The sequence below is a fragment of the Furipterus horrens genome, unplaced genomic scaffold (assembly GCF_987537825.1).
Source record: "Furipterus horrens unplaced genomic scaffold, mFurHor1.1.pri manual_scaffold_4, whole genome shotgun sequence".
Classification (NCBI taxonomy): domain Eukaryota; kingdom Metazoa; phylum Chordata; class Mammalia; order Chiroptera; family Furipteridae; genus Furipterus; species Furipterus horrens.
In genome coordinates, this window is record NW_028327174.1 from 25,296,229 (window position 1) to 25,322,737 (window position 26,509).

The 26,509-nt window shown below is 43.0% G+C and overlaps 1 protein-coding gene across 2 annotated transcripts in view; it reads left to right on the top strand.

Annotated features, from left to right (window-relative positions):
• The window catches only part of ETV6 (ETS variant transcription factor 6), a 214,333-nt gene that overhangs the window by 149,731 nt on the left and 38,093 nt on the right, over positions 1–26,509 (top strand). For both annotated transcript variants that reach the window (XM_090272850.1, XM_090272851.1), the window contains exon 3: positions 19,470–19,634. In XM_090272850.1, the coding sequence (XP_090128976.1) occupies positions 19,470–19,634 (165 nt within the window). The remainder of the gene's footprint in view (positions 1–19,469; positions 19,635–26,509) is intronic.

Below are 26,509 nucleotides of genomic sequence, written 5' to 3' on the forward strand. Positions count from 1 at the left end.
CCCCTGGTTTGTCTCCTGCTGCCCCATCCTTCAAGGGTACACCGTTTTGAATGGGCTTGCCCCCTAAATGTTTTCCTTAAATCTCATCTACTCCAGTGACTTCAACAATCAATCACCAGTTGACTGATGACTCCTAAATTTCTTTTTCTATCTAGCTTAGATCTTTCTCTTAAGGAGCAAACGCATGTTTACACTGCCTACTGGGCCTCTTTGCCTGGCCATGCCACACTCACTTCATATTAAACACAGCTCAAGATGTTTTCTCATTAGTGTTCCCCTGTGGGCTGGGATGGATGGGCACTGCCATCGAGTTGTGGGATCAGAAGCCTCGATCTTGTCACCAACTGCTTCCTCCACATTGAGTTTATATCCAACTTCTGTCCTTCCTACCTTCATAGTATCTTGAACCCATCCTTTCACCCCCCCATTCCTCCTGATTTAGTTCAGGCTAACAATATCCATCATCTCCATTTCTGTTGATCTCCTCGTACCAGTCTTGCCCTGTTCTAATTATTCCTCCACTCTGCAGCTGGCGTGGTCCTTCAAAAACAATATCTGACTATGTTACTCTCGTGTTTAAAATCCCTCAGTGACTCCAAGTAGGCTTAGGATAAAGTCTAAACAGTCCTTAGTACAGCAGACAAGGCCCTTCCTGACAATGGCTGACATTTATCAAGTGCTGCTTCTATGCCAGGCACTGTTCTGAGTGCTAACATACGTCTAGACATACTGAACGCTCACCCATGTAACTCCTCTTACTATCCCAGTTTTACAGTTGAGGAAACCAAGGCATAGAAAGGTTAAGTTCCTTGTCTAAGATCACACAGCAATTAAGTTGGGGAGTCAAGATTTTACCCTAGGAAACCTGCTAGGACCACACTCCTAGTCACTGAGTATCTACAGTGTTGCAGAAACTGCTTGACGCACCGGGGATATAGCAATTCTTGCAGCTAATTCAGTAAAAATCAAATATATTTAATCTGGAGTCTACCTATGGGGCCATAACAAAGGATTTTTGAGAGGTTTTATTCAGAGAATGGATGTCAAGATAAAATAACTTTAATGATAGTAGTAGTTGCTTCATTTAGATAGTTTTCCAGAGAGTAAAATTGTATTTAAATTTTTTAATGCACCTATCCTTTGATTCAGTGAACACCAAAGAAAGAAAAAAAGAAAGGTTAAAAAACAGAAGTCTGTTTATATTCTAGTGAATAAAATTACTCATAAATAACATAAATAGTAAAATATATAGATTAGATATAATAAATATTAAGGAAAAACATAAAGCAAGAAAGAAGATAAGGAGTCAGAAACAGAGATTTGTAGTTGTATATGGAATATCTAGGGAAGACTTGAAGAAAGACAGGCTATCTGGGAGAAGAATAGCAAGTACAAAGGCCCTGATGTAGGAATGTGCCAGGTATGTTTGAGCAACAGCAAAGAGGTCAGTGTGGCAGAATGAGGAAGAGGAAGGATGGAAGGGGTCAGATCATGTGGTGCTCAAAAGATCAATTTCAGGACTTTGACATTAGCACTGAGTGAGCTGGGAAGCCACTGGGGATTTTGAGCAGAGGAGTGGCATCATGTCAATTACGAGCAGAGGAATGGCGTATTTTAAGTGGATCCCTCTGGCCGGTATGTTGAGAATAGACTCTAGGGGAATAAGGGTGGAAGCTGGGAGACCAGCTAGGGACCAACAAGAATAATCTAGGTGAGAGCTGGTGGTGGCTGGGACTAAAGCAGTAGCAGCAGAGGGCGCAAAAATGGTCAGACTTTGGATACATTTTGAAGGCAGAGCCAACATTACTTAACCAGTGGGCTGGATAAACTGCAGGATGTGTGGCCTTGGCAAATGGAAGAATGGCGTTGGCACTCCCTGAAACAGGAAAGACTGGGAATAGCAGATTTTAGCCAGTGATAGCAGGAGAACAGTGTGGGGCACATTGTCTAACATGGAGCTGCTTTATCGCTTCCTCCTTCACTTAAACACACGCTCACATGCATCTCATTTTTGTCCTACTGAATTACTCACAGATTCCCAAACTGGTTTTGCCTTTTCATGTGTCCAGGCCTTCATATCAATGTTCTCTCTGCCAAGAAATCTGTCACCCCATCCTTCGGTTCAGAAGGTCTTCGCTGGTCCTGCACAAATGTACCGATCTGTCAATTCTTCTTTATGTTCCTGTCCTTCCTCCCAGATTCTAAAATCTGTGTGCCATTCACCTTGATGTACCCTGCACATAATGGAAGCCTAATCAGTTGGATGGATGGGTGTAGTGGGTAAATGGTTGGAGTGATGAGCTCTCAGCACTGTTAGACCAAACTCCGTTTCAATGGTAATGATGGGAATCCCCCCTGGACCATCGCCAGGTGAGATGATCACCCCAGACTGAAATGAAAGAGAGAGCAGATGTCAGGAAATTTCTGTGTTAATCCTGACGTGAGTATTAGAGAGCACCCCAGCACAGGGCCCCCTTTCCCGCACATGCTCCCTGGACCTTCCTGCCCCGGTTCTGGCTCCTGGTCTTGTTAATCTCTAGCATCAGTGAACACAGACCCTCTGCTTGACACATCCAGGTCTGTAGGGGAAATTTTGTTATAAAACCGGAAGACTGTTTAACCCAATGACATGCAGCAAGCTTGCTTCCCGAGGGCCTCCGAGTCTGCCAAAAAGATCAGGCCTCATTATTTAGGAAGCTGCCTCAGCCAGGCATTACTAATTTGGGCATTAGTAATTCGGATGCCTATTCAGGCAAATGAGCAATGAATGTAAAGTGCTTTTGTCAGTGAATTGAAAGCAAAGAGAAGAGGGAGGGGGGAAGTAAAGGGAAGGTGATAGAATGTTTGAGTTCTGCCTCATTTCCAGAAAGGACAATCATTGCTTCCTGGAAGCTACGCTTGGCAACAGGCATGGAGAATGGGAAAGATTTATTCCCCTTTGCCAAGGCTCCATAATTCAGCTTGAGTATTTCAAATCGATACGTTTCTTGCAAAGTTTCCAAGGGCTGCATTAAAAAAGCCATTTTTAAAAATTATCATTACGTGACAGCATCCTCTTGATGAGACTGGCATGTCAGGGGTGAGTCGGGTCTTCCAAACAGACTAAACCGTAATGAGAAAGGAGGCTTTTAAAGGCAGAGAAGGCAAGTTGGAGCTGACAGCAAGGCCAGCCGCACCTGCAGAGCCTCCGGCGCTGCACACCCACCGCTCCACGGGGCTCTCCGCCGCCAGCAGCTGAAGCCCCCCTCCTTGGGCTGACAGGGGAAATCAGTGGCCAACACGCAACTCCGTATTTCTTTAAGCTGCAATTTGTCACTAAGCAGGAGAAAGGCTCTCTCGGGGAGATCGTCTTCGTGATCTGGGGTTTTTGAACTGTCTAGCTCACAGGCTGTCACTCAGATCTTGGTGAATTTTTAAAAACGTTGTTGTTCTGACTTCTGGCAGTCTTGAGTGTTTGTGATAGGAAGTACGGAAAGACACCCAAAGGTTGGGTTTCATTGTCGTTGCTGTTGTTTTAACCCCACTGGAAATTCCTCCTGTTTGGGAGTTTTATCTTCACTAGAATTATTCCCTAAGTCCTTTAAATAAGAGAAGCCAAGTATTCCCTCCCTTGATGTCCTGTGCTCACTGGGGCTTACAGCCATTGTATCTCGTGTCTTCCCCCTGAGTGCTGCCTCTGCCTCCTGCACTTCGGGCTGTAACCCCCTTTTGATGTGGTCAGAGACCCCTCAGGTTCATTATTACACTTCTTTCCCCTACTGCCACAAAACCCAGCAACAGTTCACCCAAAGACACAAGAGGATTGGTGCTCTTTTTTTATGAGACACCAGAGGGATGCTGTCCTTGCAGATGCATAGTATTCTGTGGCAGAGACTGGGAAGACGGCATGGGCAGCAGCATCATTTTTAATCTCTTAGAACCCCCAGGTAAGAGCAGAGCAACTCAATAGCAGCATCAGAACCCCACGAAAATGACCAAACTAGGGGACAAGATAGTCCCAAGATGCAATGAGGCTTTTGATGGACTTTAGAACAGGAAACGCCCCAAAGAGCCAAGACGTTTTCACTGGAAAGCGTGGGTGTTGTTTTGAGAGGGGCAGGAGCAAGTGGCCGACAGCGAGGTCTGAAGGGTCTAGAGCTCTAGTCACCATGAACTCTGGAACTACCCAGCCAGGTCCTCCTTCCAAGATGAGCCTGCATGGAGAAGCTGCCAGGAGTGGAATCAGATTGAACAGGGACAGACTTAGGCGAAAGGTCGCCAGAAGCCAGCAGCCATAAATTTGGACACTACCTAAACACACTAGGAGAACTTTGTAAAGTTAGAACCGTGTCATGTTTTAAAAGTTCAGAAAAACTAATTTCACATGCAAACAAGCAATAGAAAAGCAGTGAGGGCAATTCCATACAAAGTGTTTATCAGATGAAAGAAACTAAAGAGCGGGATTCCCAAAGAGAGCATGCCAGAAAGACATGGTGTGGAGCGATTCAGAGCCATCACCTGTGTCCACAGGAGCTAAAAGACATTAAGAAAATCATATAAAACATGGAAGAAAGAAAACCCAGCAGAAATGAGAATTAAGAAAACAAATGAGGTGACAGGAAATAATTTAAAATGAAAGAAATGAAGAGTACACTAATAAGAGTACAAGATGAATAGATACAAAAGGTAGTTTTTAAGAGAAACGGAAGGGGAAAGCCGGAACATTTTAAAAATGAAAAGAGAGATGAGTTTGGGGGGAGGGGGGAAGAAGGTAAAGGAGGTCAAATGGAGGTGACAGAGGATATTAGACCTTGGGTGGTGAGCACGCAATACAGCATACAGATGTCATAGTATAAAGTTGTGCGCCTGACATTTATATTATGTTGTTAACCACTGTTACCCCAATTTAAAAAGAGATTAAAGAATTCAAGAGGAAGTGACAGGTATGGAAGAGAGGCAGAGGAATTTCCACATGTGGATACCAGGACATTGTGAAGAAGAAAGCCAGGGTGAACTTGGGTCTGCGTAACTCCAGTCCCTGCCTCTGCCTCCGTGTGACCTTTTCTTCAGTCTTCCTCCTGTGTTCCCTCATAAGGACATTTGTCATGAAATCTAGGGCCCACCCAAGTAATCCAGGATGGTCTCATCTCGAGATCCTTAACTAATTTCATCTGCAGAAAACGTTCTTCAAATAAGGTCACATCCACAGGTTCCAGGGATTATAGCATGAACTTTTTTTTTTTTTTTAAGGGAGGTCCACCACTGAGCTAATAGGTGACAGAAACAGGATTTGAATTGTATTTTATAATAAAGTAACAAAAGGAAAAATTTCGTATTTTCAGAGAGTGAGCGATTCTTGCCAAGAAACCAAAGTAGGCAGCATGCTTTTATAAACAGCAAGACTATTGGGGGTCAGCCTGTGGACCATGTGCGGGCCTCACCCGGGCTCACTCTCTGCCCGGCCTCAGCATTTGTGCACTTGGTGAATGACCGGTATTTGTGCCGCCAGTAATGCATCACTTATTGTGTTCATCCTTTTTTAAGATTCTCAAGCCAAAGTTAAAAAAAAGCCAAAAACCACATAGGCCTCTGGAGAACTCCGAACAATTGCCTCTATGTCATAGCACGCAACACCTTTCTAACACAGAACTGGAAGCACCTTTGAAGAGTCATAGTCATAAACAGCTATAGACGAAAATGACCAAAGTTGTCTTCCTTTTGGTGCCTCTACCATTCTGTCTCCAGGCCACTCCAGACCACATCCCCATCCTAAAAACCTGAGGGTCCTCTCCCTCATTCCTTGTGACGTGTCACCCGATTGCCTGACATCTAGGTGTAAAAAGATTCTCTTGATTTGGTGATTTACTTGCCGCCCCCTCCACAGAGGTCTTCGTGCCTTCATCCTACGGAGTGAATAATACAGAACTTCCGAGAGGATGACAGAGCCCAAGAGAAAAGTACTGAGTGTCCAGGGAGGGTCGCTCGGTGTGCCCCTTTGGCCACTGAGCTTGCCTAGCCGCCCCACCTCCCAGTATCTGGAGACTCAGACCAGCACAGGGCCAGCGGTAAACACAAGAGAGCAGGGGGTTGCATGGCTGCTGCCCTGGAGGGGGGCATGGGGTTGTTTTGTTGTTTAATATTCCTGATTCCAAGGGATCGTCTTAAGCCCTGAAACCAGGGGATTAGTAAACTTGATCACTCTGATGCCAAGGAAAATAACTGGTAAGGAAAACGTGAAAACCATTTCCCTGTGAATATTCTCAGTAAAAAAGGAACAAGGGGGCTGAGGAAGAGACAGAAGTCTGTGACACACATACATGCACACGCTTACACACACACATGCAACACGATTAACTTTAAATAGAAGTCGCTTCTCCACGTTTGATTTTTCCTTATCGTTCCACGAGGCATCCGCCGCTGGGAAAATGACTGCACCCTGCCCGTGCTGCCGCGCTCAGCCTGCCCGCGGAGAGCCGAACCAGCATCGCTCAGGCAGCCTCCTCAAAGGAGAGTTGATTCAAGACCAAAAGGCAACCCAGAGGGCCTTTGAAAACACTGGGAATCCCGCACCAAAGAGTCAGGGACGAGGAGAAGGAAGGGGGTACAGGGGTGGGATTCTCCTTTGCTTGAACCCCTGGCCAAATCTGCCTTTCAGTCCTCTCTGTATTTTCTGAGGTCTGCGGAATTAAGCAATGTAAAAATAAAACTTATTTCAGTCTCCCTTTCCCTGGCTCCTCCCTCCCCACCATGCGTACAAGCTCCTCCAACCCCAGCCTTCTGTTCACCTCAGAGGAATCGGTGATGATTGGAATTGTTTCCATCCTGAGAAAAGGCAGCCTTGCTTTTCAAAGTTTCCTTGAAATAAGAGAACCCAAGAGGGAGGAGACTAGGCATCGCTGACCCACACAAAGGAAAGCATCTCCCAGGCCAGTGACAGGGCAGCTCAGACCCCGTCCAGAATCCGAATGAGTTTTCTTGTTCCATTTTGCAAAGGAATGTTCTGGAGACTGTGATGGGCACAAGAGACAATCCTGTGTGGTTTAAAGGACCAAGATGGGAAAGAAAGGATGTTCATTCTTCTTTCTCCAGACACCCGTAGTAGGTCATCTGTGCTTTGTGGATCATGCAAATCCAGCAGAATCTTAATGTTCAAAGTACCTCATCCGTTTCCCCGGAGGATTAGAAAACCTTCTTGCACCAGGTTTCTGCCTGGGAGTTTCAACTTGCTCGCTAAATCTATCTGAAGAACATGTCAACTCTTAATACCTATTTTCCTACTACATATTCTCCTTTTTAAAAATGGGCTTCTTTGTGTGCATAAATATCAGTAAATTTAAAAATAAATGTAGCTTTCTGTCCCGCAATATGACAAATTCTGCGCTTAATTGCCTCTTTCCTTTAGAAATTTGTCTTTTGATAGTCTCTCTCCTTGCACAGATCAGTTGCCTCCCTGTTCATAAATTAAGATAATTTGTAGTGATGAACCTTCACTGGTATGAATAAAGATGTTCAGTATGTTAGCAGTGATTTCTAAAATACCTGAGGAAGGGACATTCCATATTTAAGGTTAGGTGCGTGCATTTCCTAAGGAAATGACATCTAGAGTTGGCTATCATTTCATTGCACCTCCTCCCCTCACTTTGGAGTTAGAGGAGGGCACCTTGCCTGCCTCTCTTTCTCTCCCCCAAATATCAGGAGAGCTCTGTGTGTGTTTCTCTTCTCAAATCTAATTTGGTTTTGGCATTATGTCACTAATACATATTATCAGATCCATTTGCATACATGAGGGTGAAAAATTCTAAGGTGATTTTCCAAGGGTCCAGAGATAAACATGAGCTAATTCATAAATGTTGCAATTGCAGCCCGCTGTTGGTGTATGTGTGCCTGTGAACTTAGAAAGAGGGTCAGTAGCTCTCACTGAATTCTCAAAGGGATCTGGTACCTCCGAAACTTAAGTACGTCTTTACTCTCTCCTCCCCGCTGTCATTACACCTCCATCATCTCTCTCTTCAATATGGCGGCGGCAGCCGTCCGTCTCGAGAGACGATGGTGTAGCTTCTCAAGAGTCTATCTGCACCGCCGAGAATGGCTGTGCAGTCCGACTCGGGAGTGACACGGTATCTGTCTCCTCCCGTGTTGAATCGACATCTTGCGACGAAGCTACAGAGCCTGGGCAGGGTGATATGGAGGGTCTGCTGTTGCCCATGCAGCAGACCCCCCCTCTCTTCGCAGCTGAAGGGTCCAAGGGAAAGACGGGGTCAATACAGCTTGGCTTCAGGTGCGCCGCAGGAGTTGCCGGTGTTGACTACAACGTCAAACCGCCTTAGGGACTCCGGCTCCGGATTTTCTGTCGGGGTTTACTCCCTTAGCCTTTCCCTTGAAGAGGTATGCCGCAAGGCAGCGGAGGTTTTTTGGAATCAGAGTTTTCCTTCTCTGATGTGCCCTGACTGGAAGATCGAACCAGCGACACTTAGCTCGCAGGCCGACGCTCAATCCACTGAGCCAAACCAGCCAGGGTCACTCTCTTCAATATAACTTTAGTTAAAATGTCGATGTTATGTTCATTGTGATTTTTTTTGCATTTATTTTAATTTTTGAATAATGCATTAGCCTGTTATTTTTTGTAATGACTGAGTTTTTTGGCACAACCTTAAATTTTACACCCAAGGAGAAGGTCTCACTTGCCTCACTCTAGACCCAGACCTGAGTGGGCTCCTAATTCAGCCTTTTCTCCTCCAGCCTCTAACCTGCTCCAGTCCTTTCTCTCCATCTCCTTCTGGGCCACTGTCCCCATCTGCACACTGATAATGCTAGTCCCCTTCTTAGAGTCCTCTGCTGGCCTTGTAGCGCCTACAAGAGCCTTTACACAGCTTATAAAGGTTCTTGTAAGTGAGCTGCAGAAAGTATTTCAGTCCCCAGGAGACAGGGGACAAAGTACAATTCATCTGCTATCCAGTCTCTGTCCTATCCAACCCCTGAAGATGCACTGAGCACATCCTGTGTCCCAGGCACAGTGCAGTCTTTATATGGATTATCTCAATTTATACCTAAATTTGCTCTAGGTGGCAAGTGCTATTCTTGGTCCCATTTTACTGCTGGGGAAGCTGAGGTTCGGAGATATAACTTACCCAAGGCCACTGAGCTATTAGATGACAGGACCAGTATTTGAATTCAGGACCAGCTGAGTCAAAACCCAAGTTTTTATTTAAAATATTACATGCTTCTCACTGTGTTGGGCTTGCTGCTCAAAAGAAGACATGAGAAGGAATCTTGAAAGTCACGTTCATGAGGGTGAGTGGCAAGTCCCAGGCTGGTTTTGCTGCCAGCAGGTTTGCTGATGGAAATCTCTTTGTGGATAAAAGTGAGAGCCAAAAAAATATCTACCAAATGAAGTTTATAAGAAAAAAACATTAATTGAGGGAATTGAGTGTGATGTGGGATCTAAACGTGAACATATAGTATTCTTGTTCTTGGGGTTTTGTCCAAAAGACATGAGTGTATAACCTCCCATCCTCCACTTGGAAACTGAGTGCTGAGATGCAGGGTAACCTTGGGGACAAAAATAGGAAATGTTTTGGAACTTCCAAATCCCAGTAACCGAATTTGTTTGTTGAAAGCGGTTTTGATCAAATAGCACATCCAAAGTTAGAGGCAGACCCAGTGGAATGAGAATTCTGGAGCTTGTCACAGTACATCTGTGACCAGTGCAGGAGCCTGGAGCACCCGGCCTGGCCAGTGCAAAGGGAAAGGAGTCAGAAGGGCCCCTGGAAAGTGCTCTGGGGAGCAGAACACTTGAAGAGTGCTGATGATTCATTGTTTTACTGTGGAGGGTTTATTTATTCCAAGGTAAACCCTGCCAGCTGCAGCCCCTTGCAGAAGTCGGAACAGGCTCTCTGGGGCACTGCTGAGAGTTCTGAGCCTACAGTTAAACCAGACCTGCCATGAGAAGTGGAGTTTCTGGTTTGTTATTCCTAAATCCCTTGACTTTTTTTTTTTTCCTTTTTGTTTTTCTTTATCCTCACCCAAGGACATTTTTGTATTGCTTTTAGAGAGGGGGTGGTGGAGAGAGAAGCATCAGTTGGTTGCCTCTCACAGGCTTCCCGACCAGGGATCGAACCCACAACCCAACTGAGCCACACCGGCCAGGGCCTAAATCCCTGCCATTTTAACAGTGGATTTTAGAGTTCAAGGGGCTTTTATATCTTTCATTTCCTTTGATCCAGAGGAAGTTCACCGGACTAATACAGAAGAGCTGGACCTGGCATTCTGGTCTTAAGCCCATGTGACCTTGGGAAAGTCCCTCAACCTCTCTGATCTTTATAGTTTCTTCAGCAAATATGGTTGTGCCCTTAGCTCAATCACAGAGTGGTTGCTGGGATGACATGAATGTGGAAGCATATGGTAAAGGTAAAGAGCTGCGTAGATCTGAAGTGTCCTCCCTGATGTGAATGCCGTCAGGCGGGAGAGGGGTGGTAGCCGCAGGCTGCAGAGCTGGCCCACAGATGGATTAGGACTGGGGATCTTTGGCTGAACAGCCTGACATTATTGGGTATGCCAAGCATGACATATGAGTCACTGAGCAATCCCCTTCTGCTATATGCATGCACATTTTAATTCTTAACACATGCACCTATAGTTCGCAATTTTATTTCCCAGAAGGTAGAAGAAGCAATAAGGGGTGCTGCTAATTTGGACTCAAGTCTGACAAATAAGGAGGAATTAGTTGACAACGTACAAATGAAGGGAACTTTTGGTGAGAATGAAAGCATTATTTTAGAAGTGGGGAAGGGAAATGAAAGACACGATTGGATGTATTTTCTTGACTTAAAGAAGGCAAATTTTAAAAATTTAGAGAAAATAATACCTATGGTTCCATGATCTGAAATACTAAAATGCAGGTCAAAAGAATCAGGGTACTTTTGAAATTCTGACATATAAACTACACATGGCACTTAGAGTGGAAAGGGAGAAAGACAACCAGACAGTCCGATAAGGCTGTACTGGGGACATTCTCTGATGAGCTCAATTTCTAAATAGATTTTTTTTTCTAAATATGCAAGTAACACATGGTTAATATAGGGAATTGGAAGACAAAATGAAAAGGAACTAGCAATCACCTATAATTTTGTTGAGTGACATTGGCTGTTAATATTCGTATGTTTTATTATATTTTTCTTTGCATTGTTTGAGGTTATAATACATATGTACACATGCTACTTGGTGTTTTTCCATATGAATAGATACTCTTTATAAACATTATATTACTGCCTGCATAATTTCTATCAGAGATGTCTGTAGTTTACTTAACTGTTTCCTTATTGGTGTTCCCAGTTTCCCACTCTTAAAAATAACATAGCAATGGCCCAGGCTGGGTAGCTCAGTTGGTTGGAACATCGTCCTGTACATCCTAAAGGTTGCGGATTCTATCCCCAGTCAGGGCACAAACCTAGGTTCCAGGTTTGATCCCCCATTGGGGCATGAATGAGAGGAAACCAATCAATGTTTCTCTCTCACATTAATGTCTCTCTCTCTCTCTTCCTCCCCCTCCCCGTCCTTCCCTCCCTCTCTCCCTTCCTCCTCTCCCTTTCTTCCTCTTGTCTCTAAAATCAATAAACATGTCCACAAATGAGGATTAAAAATAAAATAAAATAAAAATTGCACAGCAATGAACATCTTTGTGCATGGCTGATTTCTCTGCATCCTAAATTATTTCTTTAAGGTAGAGTCTTAGAAGTTAACATTTGCAAGGCTCTTAACCCACCATTACCAAGTTGTTTGCCAGAAAGAGCATGCCAATTTATCTTCCCACTGTTTTGAATACCAGTATAAGGAGCTTAGATTTTAAAAAGATGTATATAGTGGGCTGGATGGAGGTGGGCAAATGGGAGGGGGGAGGGGGGGCATCTGTAATAGTGTCAGCAAGAAAAGTAAAGTTAAAAAAAGATGTATATAGTGGGTGACAGAGCAACTTACTGAAAAGAAAAACATAAAGAGATATTTTTAGATCTAGAATGTTAAAACTAAGTAATCCAAAAACTAGGGAAAGTGCTTAAGAAAAAGTAAGTATTGGGCGGGCAGTGTAAGAATAAGCATGCTATCAGAGTACAAATAGGGTTGAATGCAGTGACATTGACAAATGGCAGAGAGAATAAAACTGTTCAACTTCTCTCTTTGTTCCCTCTCTTCCATCAAGGAGGATGATCGTCGGGCTGAAAAAAGTAGTACAAACATTGACAGAAGAGAATTGAAGCCCAAGATAGGTGAATTGATTATAAAAGCGAATCTAAGTTGTTCTAAATAAATTCAAGACCCTTGGACCAGACAAGTGACAGCCCAGAATAGAGAACTTACAAGGGTGAAAGACAGGCCACTGACAGTGATCCCCAGGGGTTATGGACAATGGAAGAGGCACTAAAAGAAAGAATATGAGCCATTGTTCACCTGGCATTGAGAAAAGAAAGGGGGAAAAGAGTGTGTATACAGACTGAAAGCAGCTCCCATGATCTAACTTCCAGTTGAAATTCAGGACAGATTTCCAAATATGTATGTTATTAGCACTTACTAAGAAGTTACCCATTAGTAGCCAACCTGCTGCTGCTTCTCTTTCTCTTCAGTAAGTGTTGCTGTAAATTTTGTAGTTACTATATTTCTGAACCTCAGGAAAGCAGGTCATTGAATTTCAGGTGGTGCCTTTATGGCTGACCTTGGAAAATGTAGTGCAAATAGCAGAATATTTATCTGGATTGATACTTGAACACCTGTACCCAAAAGGAACCAATAACTTGATGAGTACCCATCAGAGAGGAAGTGGCTGGTGTGTCACCGGAATGCTCCCATTTTAGCCCTCACCTAATCAGCACTTTGTCAGCAACTTGTTAAGGTGACAGATGCTTACTGATGCTGTAGATGATATGAACTACAAAGTTTAGAGGATACTAGGAATAGATCCAAACTAGAGAGACTACAGCAGACTAGAATGGTGGTGAAAAATAACAAGATGAAATCTGGTATTCATTAACATACATTCTTACACTTTGGTTCCAAACACCAGCTATATATGTGAAAGGTCAAGTGAGTGTAAAAATGATAATGGTAATAACAATAGTAGGAAAACAATTGCTAATATTTACTAATGCTTGCTCTCTGACAGATGCTATCCGTGTTTTATATCATCATCATTTGCATAACCTTACTCTATACTAGCTTGATGTCATCTGCAGATTTGATAAACACATCATCTGTGATTCACTTCTACTTACTTCACAGGTTGAAAGCTGTCCCCATTTTCCATTGGGGGCAAGTGAGAAACAGTGTAAGTAACTTGCCTGAGGTCACACAGCTGGGAAATAGTTTCCATGCTTCTGCTCAGTGCCTGAATGCAGAAGCACTGTGAACGTTCACACCATCACTGAAACTTTCTCCTTCTCTCTCTTTTTTGTCACGAATTTAACTTGATGTCCTGCCAAAGCACCAAATAAGCTTAAAGAGATAGGTGGTTAATAATATGGACTTTGAGCCAGACCAACTGGGTTCAAAACGTTGACTCTTCCATTTCCTTGGCTGTGTGACTTTGGCGAGTCACTTAACTTCCTTGTGCTCCAGTTTTCTCCTCTATAAATGGGGATAGTGATTGTTTATCTTACAGGATTGCTGTGAGGATTAGACTAATTCTGTACAGAAAGCATTTTAGAACATGCCTTGCAAGTGTTTGGAACGCTTGCAGGTGTTTGCTGTTATTATCGGGCTACTTGAGAAACAATATGGTAGGGTGTTAAGAGTTGGGACTGTGGAACCAGGCCACCTGGGTTTTCAGTCCTGGCACCACCATTTCCATCTTTTGTGTGCTGTAGTTTTCTCATTTGTAAATGAGGATAATAATCGTTGTAGTGAAGTTTCAGTGTAAGGGCTTAATAATTGTTAACTATTACTATCAATAGAAGTATATTGTCCAGAGAAAGAAAGGTCCTAGACCTGCTTTGGTGCTCTGTTTAGGAATGGGAGCCAAATATTGGGTTGGCCAAAAAGTACGTTTAGTTTATTTCCGTAAAATAGAGGACACATTTTAGAGGACACATCTTTCATTTTCACCAGTAACTTTATTGGGATAATTTGAGTATGTCATCTATTTCCTGCATGGTATTATGTTGATTTTTCTCAATTTATGTCTTGATTTGATCTTCAAATGGTCTACCTGACTGTTGGAGCGTCATCCAGTGAGAAATCTCGAGCACGAAACCACTTTTGACACATTTGATCAGTCTCAGCACTTTCTCCATACATGCATAAATCTTTTTTTGCATTTCAGTTGTATTTTTGCCTTTCTTGAAATAATAAAGCATAATATGCCAAAAATGTTGTGCATTTTCTTCCATCTTCAGTATTAAAATGACTACACAAAAATTCACCAATTTTTATAAGTTTTTTTTGAAGTGCACGCTGATAGGACAGCTGTCACACTACAGTCTAACAGAATTGTTTTAGAATGAACTTAAAGACAACTAAACACTACTAGGGCTATCTTACAGGAAAAAAGAAAAAAAGAACTTTTTGGCCAACCCAATATTACCTCCAGAGGAGGTAGGCAGGTCAGTGAGGGTGTAAAATCTACAGTACAGAACTTATGTTTGAGCTGATTAAGAACATGTAATCTGAAGGCAAGGCAGTGATAACTTTCCTCACTTATGTCAAGAGTTGTGGAATTGTCCCGTGTCGTCGAATCAAGTTATGAGATGTCAGAAAGGCAGGGAACCTGGGGCAGCTTCATCGTGGTTCAGTCTCCTCCTGGCTTCAGTTTCCTAATGAGTAAGATTGGGGGGCGGGGGGGTTGGACTAGATCGTTGCTGAGGTGTCTTCTGTCTTCTTTAATGCTAGTCTCTAAACCATAGCATCCGTAGGAAATTCCTGTTTACAGAGAAAGTTTGAGTTAAAGGGTGTTTATGATTAATGTATACTACAGCTAAAGAGCTTGAACTGAGTACTGTATTGTTCCAACCAATAAAGGCATCTAATGACTCTGAGCCCTGTATTTTCTCATCTGATAAATTGAAATGAGAAGATGACGGATTTCCCAGGGCATTTGTGAGAATCCCAGGAGGCAGTGCACGTGAAAGCGCCTTAGCCAAGTGTTGTGTCTATCATCACCGTTGCTGCGCTATACCTCTTCCGAGAATTAAGAGTGTGATAAAGCACACTTAAGCACTAAATTCATTTCAAGTAACTTAGTCTGTTTTCTGTGATTTGGGCGATCCATCAGGAAGTTACAAAATTTCCGGGTCATTGTCATAAGCATGAGATAGTTCTATAGAAAAGAAAAGGTTTTTAAGTTTTTTAATTAAATGGGAGCATATTGACTGTATTAAACCCAGAAAGAGAGATCACATACTTGAAGCCCCTCATTTGGTAGCTGAAATCACTGAGCCAGAGAAACTAAGTGACCTGCCCAGAATCACATGTTAATTAATGTCAAATCTGGGAGTAAAATCCAGGCTCCTGACTCCCAGCACTCTTTATTGTTAGTTATGTTTAAACTCAGAAGGTCTGAAACGAGCTTAAGAATATGCTCATGAATGTGGTGCAACTTTGAAAGTGGAATCAGAGAAAGATTAGAAGGAATTTAAGGGCCGAGGTATGTCACTGACAGGTAGGGCACCATGAACTTGACCCACTGGGGGGAAATAAGTGCCATGGAATTCTTAGCAATTTTCTTAATCATAGCAGTTCATATCTTCTGTACGAAATTCATCTGAAGTATGCTCTGAGATGAATTGGCACTTAAGTTCCAGGTCTCGGTATGGCTCTCACAGGCTTGTTATGTGCACAGGGAGTAACATAACAGGCACAGAAAAAGGGTCCCTCTCTTTATTTTTTTCATCAATGATCATGAAAAACTATGCCTTTCAACTTTGTTGAGTTTTAAAGTTGCAAGAGATAACAGTAAAACCAGTTTTATTCCCTGCGCCTCCCTCATCTTGCTCATGTCCCTTCTCTGGGCCATGTGAGGAAGTCTCAGGACCAGTGCCTATGAGCCGTGAGTGCCTCTGAGCAAGAACCCAGGGAAGGCAGCACCTTATTCCCCGGGTGGGTTAAAAGTGGCATTCCACCTCTACCTCTTTCCTTTTCCCACTTATAAATCTGTTTCTTCAGGTATCTAAGATTTTTTTGTTGTTGTTCTCCTTTTATTTTATTGATAACTTGAAAAAACCTCAAAGGATCAAAGTCTTGAGTGGAGAGGATTCCATTTACTCAGTCTTGTCTGAATTCTTAATAGTGTTGAAAATCCATCTGAATTTGAATCTGGGTGAGAAATGCATAGGTAAGCACAGTGTGAGGGCTATGAGCACAGACTCTTGTTATTATGGCCATTTGACCTTGGCAAAATCCCTTTCATGCACTGGGCCTCGGTTCCCTAACCTGAAACACTGTCTCATAGGGTTGCTGTGAGCGTGCAATTAAATGAATAGTTACAAAGTCCTTAGAATAGTGGTAGAAGTGCTTAATAAGCTAGATGAAATGGTCCTGATTAGACCAGAGTTGCCCCCGGGTCCAAGGCCCTATTCCATTTGATGATGTTAACACCCAGGCCTGAGGGCCCTAGGTTTGAGTAAAGGAGACGTCTTTTTCCTTAGTGAAAGTTGCAAAGCTCATCCTACAGCCACCTTTTTATTCTGTTGAACTAGAAAGGCAATAGCAGTGAAACTTGACTTTGAGCACCACAGTGAATGTGTCTGCCATCTCTTCATGCTAATTGGAGAGTAGGGATTCTGATAAATTTATTGAGTGGCCTCAAGCAGGTGGCCTGCTCTGTCAAGGTCACCTTTGTAAAACTGCTAGGATTGCCACGGTATTCCCCGCACTGACTGTAACTCGCTGGGTTCATTTTGCACACAAGCCCGAGCGCTCGCTTTGGTTCCTGGTGAGGGGGTTTCCGCCGGGCGGCTCTCCTTGTGGCAGGGGCTGTGGGAGAGACAAATGGGAAGTGAAAAGAGAAACTGTTGTTCTTAACCAGCGGGGCTGTTGGGAGTGTGTGACTCTTCTTGTATTTAGGGAAAAGATTACTCATGACTATTTTCTTCCATAGAATATAAAGAACCTCAAATTACTACTCGCATCCCCCACCCCCTTCTCACCCGCCCCCCTCCGTTTCCGTGTGTCCTCTGCAGAAACTTCAGCATTTTACTCTCATTTCCCCTCCCGAGTGGGATTCAGTTCTGTATTTGCTTTGGCACTTGTGTTTGCAATCAGCTCCCCCTTACTTTTTCCTGTTTCTGACCCAGCATCTTCTGCTCCGTGGCCCTTTCACCACCAGGCGCTTTCTTAGGCCAAGCTTGACTTGGAACCTTGAAGTTGTCCCCTTGTGTGAAGGAGAGGAAGGGAGAAGTCCCTAATGACAAATCATTATGCCGTTTTTGTTCAAAGATGCCTGACACCATTGGCAGTAATAGGAAGTAAACTTTATGGTTTTTTTACCAGTTCAAAAGTTAAGATTTTGCTGAGCCATCCTCACACCCTCTCCCTCCTCACTGTGATTCCAGATATGCATTTTCAAGGTCATTGGAAGGATTTGGGGCGCCCCCTGTATCCAAGGGCCATTTTTTAATAGGCATTGCTTCTTGGCCTAGTCACAGTCTAAAACAAAACACTGACTTCTTTAGTGGCCATTTTATTCTAAAGATCATAGAGCAGTAACATGCTACACGTTATTATTTTATAATGTCACTTTTTTCTTTCTATGTGAAAAAAATTATAAAACTTAAAACCAAAAAAAGAAAAGCCCTTCTACATGCCTATCTCTGTTATTACAGTGCTTGTAGTTCTTTGTAATTCTCTATTGATGCCCTACACTATGGACCAGTTTTGAAGATACTTTCATAGAGTTTGAGGGAACTAGCTATCACTCTTACAAAGGAGCCACCTGGAAGTCAGAGCCAAAGCCATGCCTAAAGGCCCTCTACCTTCTCCAGGGGATCTGAGCCGTTCATTCCCCAGGGATGGTGAGCAGTTCATCCAAGTAGACCAGACAGTTCTCTGTCATGCCTGATTTAAGAAGGAAAGGTGATTCTTTCCAGGCTCAAACTGAAGGACACTTTTGTAGCACATTCGTGAAGCCTCCTTACCAAGTTTAGGTAACTGAACAGAGAGACTGAGGCTCCTCTTAGCCTCTTGTATTTAAATTATTAATTCACACAATGCAGTTTTAGAGAACGAAGCTCTATGGAGCATCGAGGTGTTTCTAACCCATCCACTCTCAAAGATTCTGGTCTCAGGACTCCTTTCAAATCTGAAAATTATTGAAGACCTCAAAGAGCTTTTGTTCATATGGGTTTTAGCTGTCAGTAATTACCAGATTGGAAATTAACACTGAAACTTTTAAAAATATTTGTTAACTTACTGAAAAATAATAAGCCAAGCATATATTATCATGAATATATATTTATAAATATATTTTCCGATACAAAAAAATTAGTGAGAAGAGTGACACTGTTTCTACATTATTGCAAGCCTCTTTAATGTCTAGCTTCATAGAAGATGGCTGGATTCTCATCTTGGCTGCAATAACACATGTTGTATAGCCACTGTATACTGCTCACGAAAGAATGAGAGTAAAAAAAAAAAAAAGCAAATAACTTCCTAATATTGTTATGAAAAGAGTTTTGACTTCATAGACCCCTGAAAAGGTTTGGGGAACCCTGAGGGGGTTCCCAAATTATACTTCGCGACCCACTGTTCTAAACCACTTGAATGATATCAAAGATTTCTCAGAACAGCAAAATAAAATTAAAAGGTAGACTTCCAGACAGAGATCTGGGAGTCCTCAGGAGCAGCCCTTCCTTTGACTCTACTCCTGATCCCCACCAAGAAGTTCTAACATCAGCATGCAGAATAAAAAGGCAAAAGACCTTTTCTCATTACCTTACCCTCTCAATTCCCAGAGACTAGCCTGATAGTTTCCCAGAGGCTGAGTGAATGGCTCTTCCTGGAAGAAGTTTCAGGGAATACTTTATTCTTTTGCATCTCTGGAAGGTCAAGCCCAGCTCTTGAACATTCTCACTTCAAAATGATGCTGGGCTGCAATCAGATCAGCTCTGATTTTAAGGTCCCCTTCAAAGTACATTGACATGTATCATGACCCTGAGCCCCCGTGGGTGCATCAGGCCACCACAGAGCTGTCCCTTTAGGACAAACCTGGGATCATGACAGCCCCTCAGCAGGGTGAGGAAGGACAGGGCTCTAGATAGACAGTCCCTTGAGGACATAAAAAAGGATTTTTTTTTCTCATTTTGCCTCTACACATAAAGCTCATTTGGTATCACCTTTGGCACTTATGAAGCTTGAGTTTTAACCTGGGATTCAGCGTTGAATATAAGGGCTCTTGAAATATGGAGACTCAATTTTGTTAACCATTCAGAAATCTTTCCCCTTTATTCCTACTGTCTAACTGACAAGACCTTGTTTTCTCTCTCCTCCTTTCTGCCTTGCTCTTTCTCCAACAGGCTTGCAGCCAATTTACTGGAGCAGGGATGACGTAGCCCAATGGCTCAAGTGGGCTGAAAATGAGTTTTCTTTAAGGCCAATTGACAGCAACACGTTTGAAATGAATGGCAAAGCTCTCCTGCTGCTGACCAAAGAGGACTTTCGCTATCGATCTCCTCATTCAGGTGAGAGTCTGGACTCTGGACACGTGCTCAGCTTAGAAAATCTGTTTGTCACTGGTTGGTCTTTGCCACTGCTCATCCTATCCAAAAAATCTTTACAGTAGGTCACCATGGGGATGTCGTACTGACATATGCCAGTTTGAGGGGAGAAAAGGAAGAGTTTTCAGATCAAGGGGAAACTTGCGAGGTTCAGAAAAGTAACCCCCTTCTGACCTATAGTCAGTGGAATTTAAAGGATCTAGTTGTGCCACCAGATGAGAAAGAAAATGCATTCCAGCCCTTGCTCCCGAGTCTGAAGACTTAAAAAGAGATGCTGGAGAGCGAGGGAAGGTTGTGCACTGCTCAGTTAACAACAAATACAGGAAGGGAAGGGGAATGAGTCCTGCTGAGATAGCTAGACTAGAAGGTCAAGGAAAAATGAGGGAACTAGGAGGTAAGGACTGCGCAAGGTGGAGATCCTTAGCACCCGAAGCAAGTTCAGAAATACACTCCAAGGGCCTTTGGAAGTACTGAGTGTTTTGAAGTAATGCATTTTGTAGCATGTAGAAATCCTGAACACTACAAGTGGAAGTTTCCTAGTTAGGCTCATCTAACTAGGAAGATTTGTCAAAATAAGGGCCCCGAAGACCACAGGGAAAGATTTAGTTCAGTAAGGAATATTTGGACCTGCAGAGTATATTAATGATGTAGATAAGGCTTCAGATATACTTTCCAATTTCATATCTTAAATTTGGTGGGTGTTCAGAAGGTAGCTATTTGGGAACTCCATATGTCCAAAGGGATCTTTGGCCTCTCGAGGGGCCTGTTCTTCAAGTACCAACAGGCCCTCCTTATATTGATTCAGCTTGCCTGGCAAAGACCCTTCTTTCCTTGACCAAGGACAAAGGTCCTACGTAAGGTCTTGGCATAGTCTCCAACTCCATTCAACCCTTATTTACTCCTGGCGGCCTGCTAACAGTTAATAAACTAACCGTCATGAGGAAATGTCCCCTGTCACAGGGGGTGAGATAAGGACAGAGAACAGAATCTCCCCTGCTTTTCCCAATTTTAGCAGACCGTTTATATGAGGAAATGACAAAGGGGAAGTTTCCCCCAGAAGTAGAGCGGGTTTTGAAACTTGAAGGCTTATAGCTCTGAAAAACAGATCATTTTTTAAGGCTTTATAATGGATACAAACATACCCAATATATTTGATCTCAAATCATTGACTTTTAGTCTCAGAATAAGAAAACTATAAAACAACCACATAAATAAAACTAACATAAAAGGAACCTAGATAGTTCCTTTTAATGTAATGCAAAAATACTTCCCTTCTCTGTTCCAGTGGAAACTCGGAGATATTATGCTCAAAGAGACAAAGTTACCTATCTGCAGGAAAAGACCTGTTAACTCTTTTATGTTCCAGGCAAATCATTTATGTAAGACAAAGGAAAGCATAGTGATGTGTTTTGACTTGATTTGACTTAGACTTTGGGCAAGATTTTCTCTCCGAGTCTTTGCAAATTCCTCTCTTATCATATCGCAGGTGCTCCTTTTGTTGCGGGTTTATTTTTCCCCTCAGTAACCTCTCAGCTTTAGATATGAAACTAGGTTTTCTCTTCTCAAAGCTGGAAGCAAAGATATGCAAAAGCCTGTCAGCCGTTCCTTGCTACTCTGTCAAGCCTTTGCTGGCGTGGGCCATGTAGAAGACTGAACAGGAGTCTGCTGTCCAGTTAGATAGGTAGGACTGCATTGTACCTGAAGGCAAAGGAAGCTGGAGAAGGGAGAGGGCAGAGTAGGATGGGTCTCAGAAAGAATGAATGGAGTGGGTTCCCAACATGAAGGATGAGCGGAACTGAGTGAGTGGATGGGAGAAGGAGAACAGTCTGGGTAATTGGAATAGCATTAGCCTAGCAAATTTGGGTGATGATGAGAAAACCCACATGATGAATGAAAAAGGCAGGGGGCAGGAAGGCCAGCTAAGGCTGATTCATGAATCTGGGCATGAGGTTCTGTAGGTGGGGGCAGTAATTCATTCCATGAATACTCTCTGAATAGCCCATGCCGGTGGTACAGGAGTACAGGCTCAGGAAGTTGAGGGTTAGGAGAGGTGCTTTCTAGCTATATTGTCAAATGAAGCTCAAGGGGATGGTGATGGAGAAGGACTTTGAAAGGTAAGCAAGGGCGAGGTAAGGAAAGGTGGTAAGGAGCTGAAGGCCAGTTTGCGAGGAGGAAGAGTTCAGAAATAAGGCCACATACACTAGATCCTCTACTTGAAATACTGTTCATCATCACTCATCACCCCTTCCTCACTTGTCTAATTGCCTCTTCATATTTCAAGTTCTGCTGCTTTCTCTAGGAAAGCTTTCCGTGGCTTTCAGCCCTGCTTCCCTGATTCCAACCTGCCTTTCTTTCCTCCACCTCTCTCCACGTCCATCTTGGTTAGGTACTGTTCCTCTTTTATCCCAGAGCTTTCCCTAATTCTGTCATGGCCTCGGGGACACACACACACACCCTGTGTTATATGTGACTATCTGCTCTGCCACTTCCTCTGCTGGGCCTCTTTAAGCTGCCGTGTCTCCAGCATCTAGCACAGTGCATGGCATCCAGTTGGTTCTCAATAAATACTGGTTGAAAACTTACCCAATATGAGAGGACCTTAAAGCCCATGTTAAGATGTTTAGATTTTATTTGCAGGTAATGGGAAACCACTGAAAGGTTTTGATTGGGAGAATGATAGGAGTGGAACACTCCCTTTGGAACAGATATTTGCCATCAGTGCATAGGGTAGATTCATGGAGACATTAAAAGCAGGAAAGCTAGTTAGAATGCTACTGCTGCAAGTCCTGATGCAAGCCACTGAAGTCCAGAACTGGATCGGTGAGCCCAAAATAATAGCATTCAGACACAGGGTCATTAGCTAAGATGGGAGGCGATCTAGAAGAAACAGTGGTGAGTTTGTTCTGGCTGAGCAATGCCGGGACTTCCAGGAAGACGTGTTCTGTTCTGCAGTTGGAAACGTGAGATAAGAGCCAGGCCAGAGCTGGGAATTAAAGATATGAGCATCATCCCCATTACCTTGAGTTGGGAATAAAGATAAATTTAGACTACAGGTAATTTAATTAAGGCATCAACCAGAAAGCCATGAACAGAAGTTCAAAATGATACCTTCCAGTAAGGGCTACAAGAAAACTTACCACAAAAAAGAGGAATATTGTCAGAGGGTTTGAAAGATAGAACTGAGGAATTGAGGAGACCCTTCTCGTGAAGTGCCCCCCCTCCCCCAGCAGGGTAATGAAGACATGGTATACCTACCCATGTTCTCCATTGGTAGAGACAAGTTAGAGAGAACAACTCTTTTTTTTTACCTCTCAGGTGTAGCATTTGCTGCAGCTGCTTCTGACATGGGCCTTTCTCCTTTGGTGTGGCTGCTTCTTTCATAGATCACACCGCCTCACTTGCTCTTATTTTCCTCATCCATGAAATGGAATTTTCACCTCATGGTTCTTAAACTCCCTTCAACTCTTAACACTTCAGTCTAGCTTCCACCACTGAAACAGTGTTAATCTTCTAGTAAACAGTAAGACTTCCCACTCTATAAGCAGTGAGTAAATACTTTGATCTCCTCCAACTTATATACCTTGTGAAACTTAAGACTTCACCCAATTTTGTCCTTTCTTCCCTTGAATGTCTTTTGCTGCCTAAGAAGACTCAGCAGCCGCATCTCACTAGTCATGTGGCTGCTGGACCACTAAGTATCTGGCTACTCTGTCACCATGAATGAATGTTTGTAGCTTCCTTCTGGTCAGGTCTCACCGAGTGTTATGCTCTCTAAATATGGACATAGCATCCCTTAACACAACTCCTGTCAAATGTAGAGAGGAGACGACATAACTCAATAAATTATAGTTACCTGAAATATTAATATACCTTAGGTCCAAATACAATAGCCTCTCCGAAGTCTACATTCTTGAACCAATTTAACAAACTATACTTTTTTCATCCACTTTGAGGACAAGGGTCCTCCATTTGCAGTCATTAGACTAAAGCAGGGAACTTTGAGAGCCCCCCCCAATGGAATTATCTTCTGGAGGACAGACCCCTTATAGTACAGGCTTCCCCTGCTAGGTCAGTGCTCTAGGAACCGATCTGTATCAGTGTACCAGCTGGCGTTGTTGTGAGAGGCTGCATTCAGCTTCAGTGAATTTTTTTTTTTGAAGACTCTTTCAATGTGTGTTGCCCATTTCATGATGGGTGATTTATCAGTATGAGCACAGGTCCACACCATGCTGAGTGTTCGGCAGTTTTTGACCAAAAACAGCATGACCCCCATGCCCCACCCTTCCTTTTCACCAGTCTTGCCCTGAACAACTTATTTTTGTTTCCCCGGATGAAAAAGTCCTCAAAGGGAAACTGCTGATGTGGAAGAGGTGAAACAAACAGCAGACGCACTAAAAGGCACCAAAATCAACGAGTTCAAAAACTGCTTTGAGCAGTGGAAAAAACATTTTGATAGTGTATTGCATCAAATGGAGAGTACTTCGAAGGTGACTGAAGTTTAAACATGTAAGAATAAATACACAATCTTTTATAAATAAACTCTGGGGTTTTTTTGTCCCCCCTCATATGAGGGTATGTACATAGTCAATCATTACCTGAAAATTCCACTTTAAATGTACTAAACTTGAGAAGTTAAATGTTGTGAAGCCCCAACAAAGGCGGTGGGTAGCCTTGTCAATGACACCATGCATTGGTCCCAGTCTTCTGGAGAACAGGCAGTGTAAACAAGAACTTGAAAACTAATCATACCCTTTCACTGATAATACCGTTTTAAGAAAAAGAAGCCCTAAGAAAACAATCTAGTAGGGGTAAAAAAAAAATTGTCCTAAGCAATTCTATTTATAATTATAAAAACTGGAAGTGCCCCAGTCACCCCAATTTGAGATTTGCTAAACGAACTCAGAGAATGTAAATAGAAAGGAATACACTATAACTTTACAACTATTGGTGATGTCACTTACTATTTCTTCAAGAGATTATACAGGGCTTTGCAGATCATGTTCAGGACAGTCAGTGTTATTTTAAAGACAGGTAGAAGCCACTCAGGGTTGAAGCCGAGATTGGCAGGACAAGGCAGAGATGAAAAGTTGATGCAGGCGGTCGGTGTCGCTGGCATTGAGAGCGATGGTGCTGACTTTCACTGAGACGGGGCCAGCAGGGAGGACGGGATGATTCGAGGAATATTTAGAAGACAGAGTCTATAAGGGGACTGATGAGATGTCACATGAGAGGGAGAGAGGTGTTAAGGACGACTCTCAGGTTTCCAGCCTGATCGACTAGGCATTAACTGAACTCCAATATCCCATGTGGGTTGTCAGGACTCAATGTGTGGGTGCCCATATGACAAGCCAGAGGAAGTATCTGGAGATAACTGAAATGTTATGGAGTTAAGAAGAAATGCTTGGCAGGAGTAGGCTTGGCATAGACAAGCTTGTGGAAGCCATGAGAGAAGCTGAGAGTACCCAGAAAGAAAGATCAGTGAATTTGGGGGAGACTTACTGTGGAAGGATTGGAGAAGGAGGAAGAGCAGAGAGGTGGGAAGAAAACCAGAAATAAAACAGGGTCTCTGAAACCATGGAGTATTCTGAGGGGAGAGGTTATGGTTCCTGATGAGAAATGCTGCTGAGAGGGCAGGTGAGTCCCCAGGTACCAACCACTGCTCTTTGGGTCTGACACTAGGTAGGTGGCCTGAGTAAGAGCAGTTTGGAGGATTGGAGTAGAGCCCAGAATGAGGGGCCCTGGGGAGTGGAAGGGGAGGAGAGTGATGGTAACAGAGTTGGACAGCTCCTCAGAGACCTCTGGCTACAATGAGAAAGAAGCAGAGATACCTGGAGTGGAAGATAAAGAAAAAGGGGTGTGTGTGCGCACGCACACACATATATAAGACAGGAAAAACTTGAAGCTACTTAAATGTTAAAGGGAAGAAACCCATAGAAAGAGGTTGAAGATAAAACTGTGAACTAGAGAGAGAGAGAGAGAGAGAGAGAGAGAGAGAGAGAGAGGGACTGTGAACCAGAAATGTCTATGAAATGATGTCAACTGGAAAAAAAATTCCATACATATAAATGTGACTTCACTAAACTTGTATGTGCTTTAAATACAAAAGCATTGAAGCAAAGCAAATATTTTCCAGATTTTTTTGAGACACATCTGTTAATAATTATTATAATCATAAGGGGTCCCATCTACTGAGTACATGTGATAGCAGACAGACATGGGTTGGTGCTTGTTCACATCATCTCATTTAATCGTCATAACAGCTCTGCTAAGTCTGTGGCATTATTTTCATTTACGAGAAAGAATGTTGAACTAAGCCTTGAACTCAGGCTCAAAAATAGTTTGACTGAGCTCGTGCAGCTGACAAACAGAGGAACCAAGATTCAAACTTGGGACTTCCTTGCTCCAGAGAGCAAGTACTTTCCTCTAAAGGGTAAAGAAACTTAGATAAATTTGACCCCATAAAGAGCATCTGTATGTTCTTGATCTGTAAACAGTAGTGAAATTGATAAGCAACTTACAACAGTTTATTCCATCTCACTACTATCCATTTGAAACAAGTTGCGAATAAAATAATGAAATTTAGAATTCTCAAAGTAGATGTCCAGATCACCAATGCAAAACTGTATGTGTGTTTAGTTTGTGGGTTTCTATGTGTGTGTGTGCATGCACTGACATGTATGCACACATGCAAGTTCTGCATGTATTGCGTATGTGCATGCACCCAGAAATATATCTAGGTTTTATAGGGCCTGAAGTTTATAATTTGGGGGTTGCAAGTAGTTCTAGGGTTCCTTGCAAGGGACTGTGGAAGTGAAGGCCCCTAAAACTCACTAGCTTCA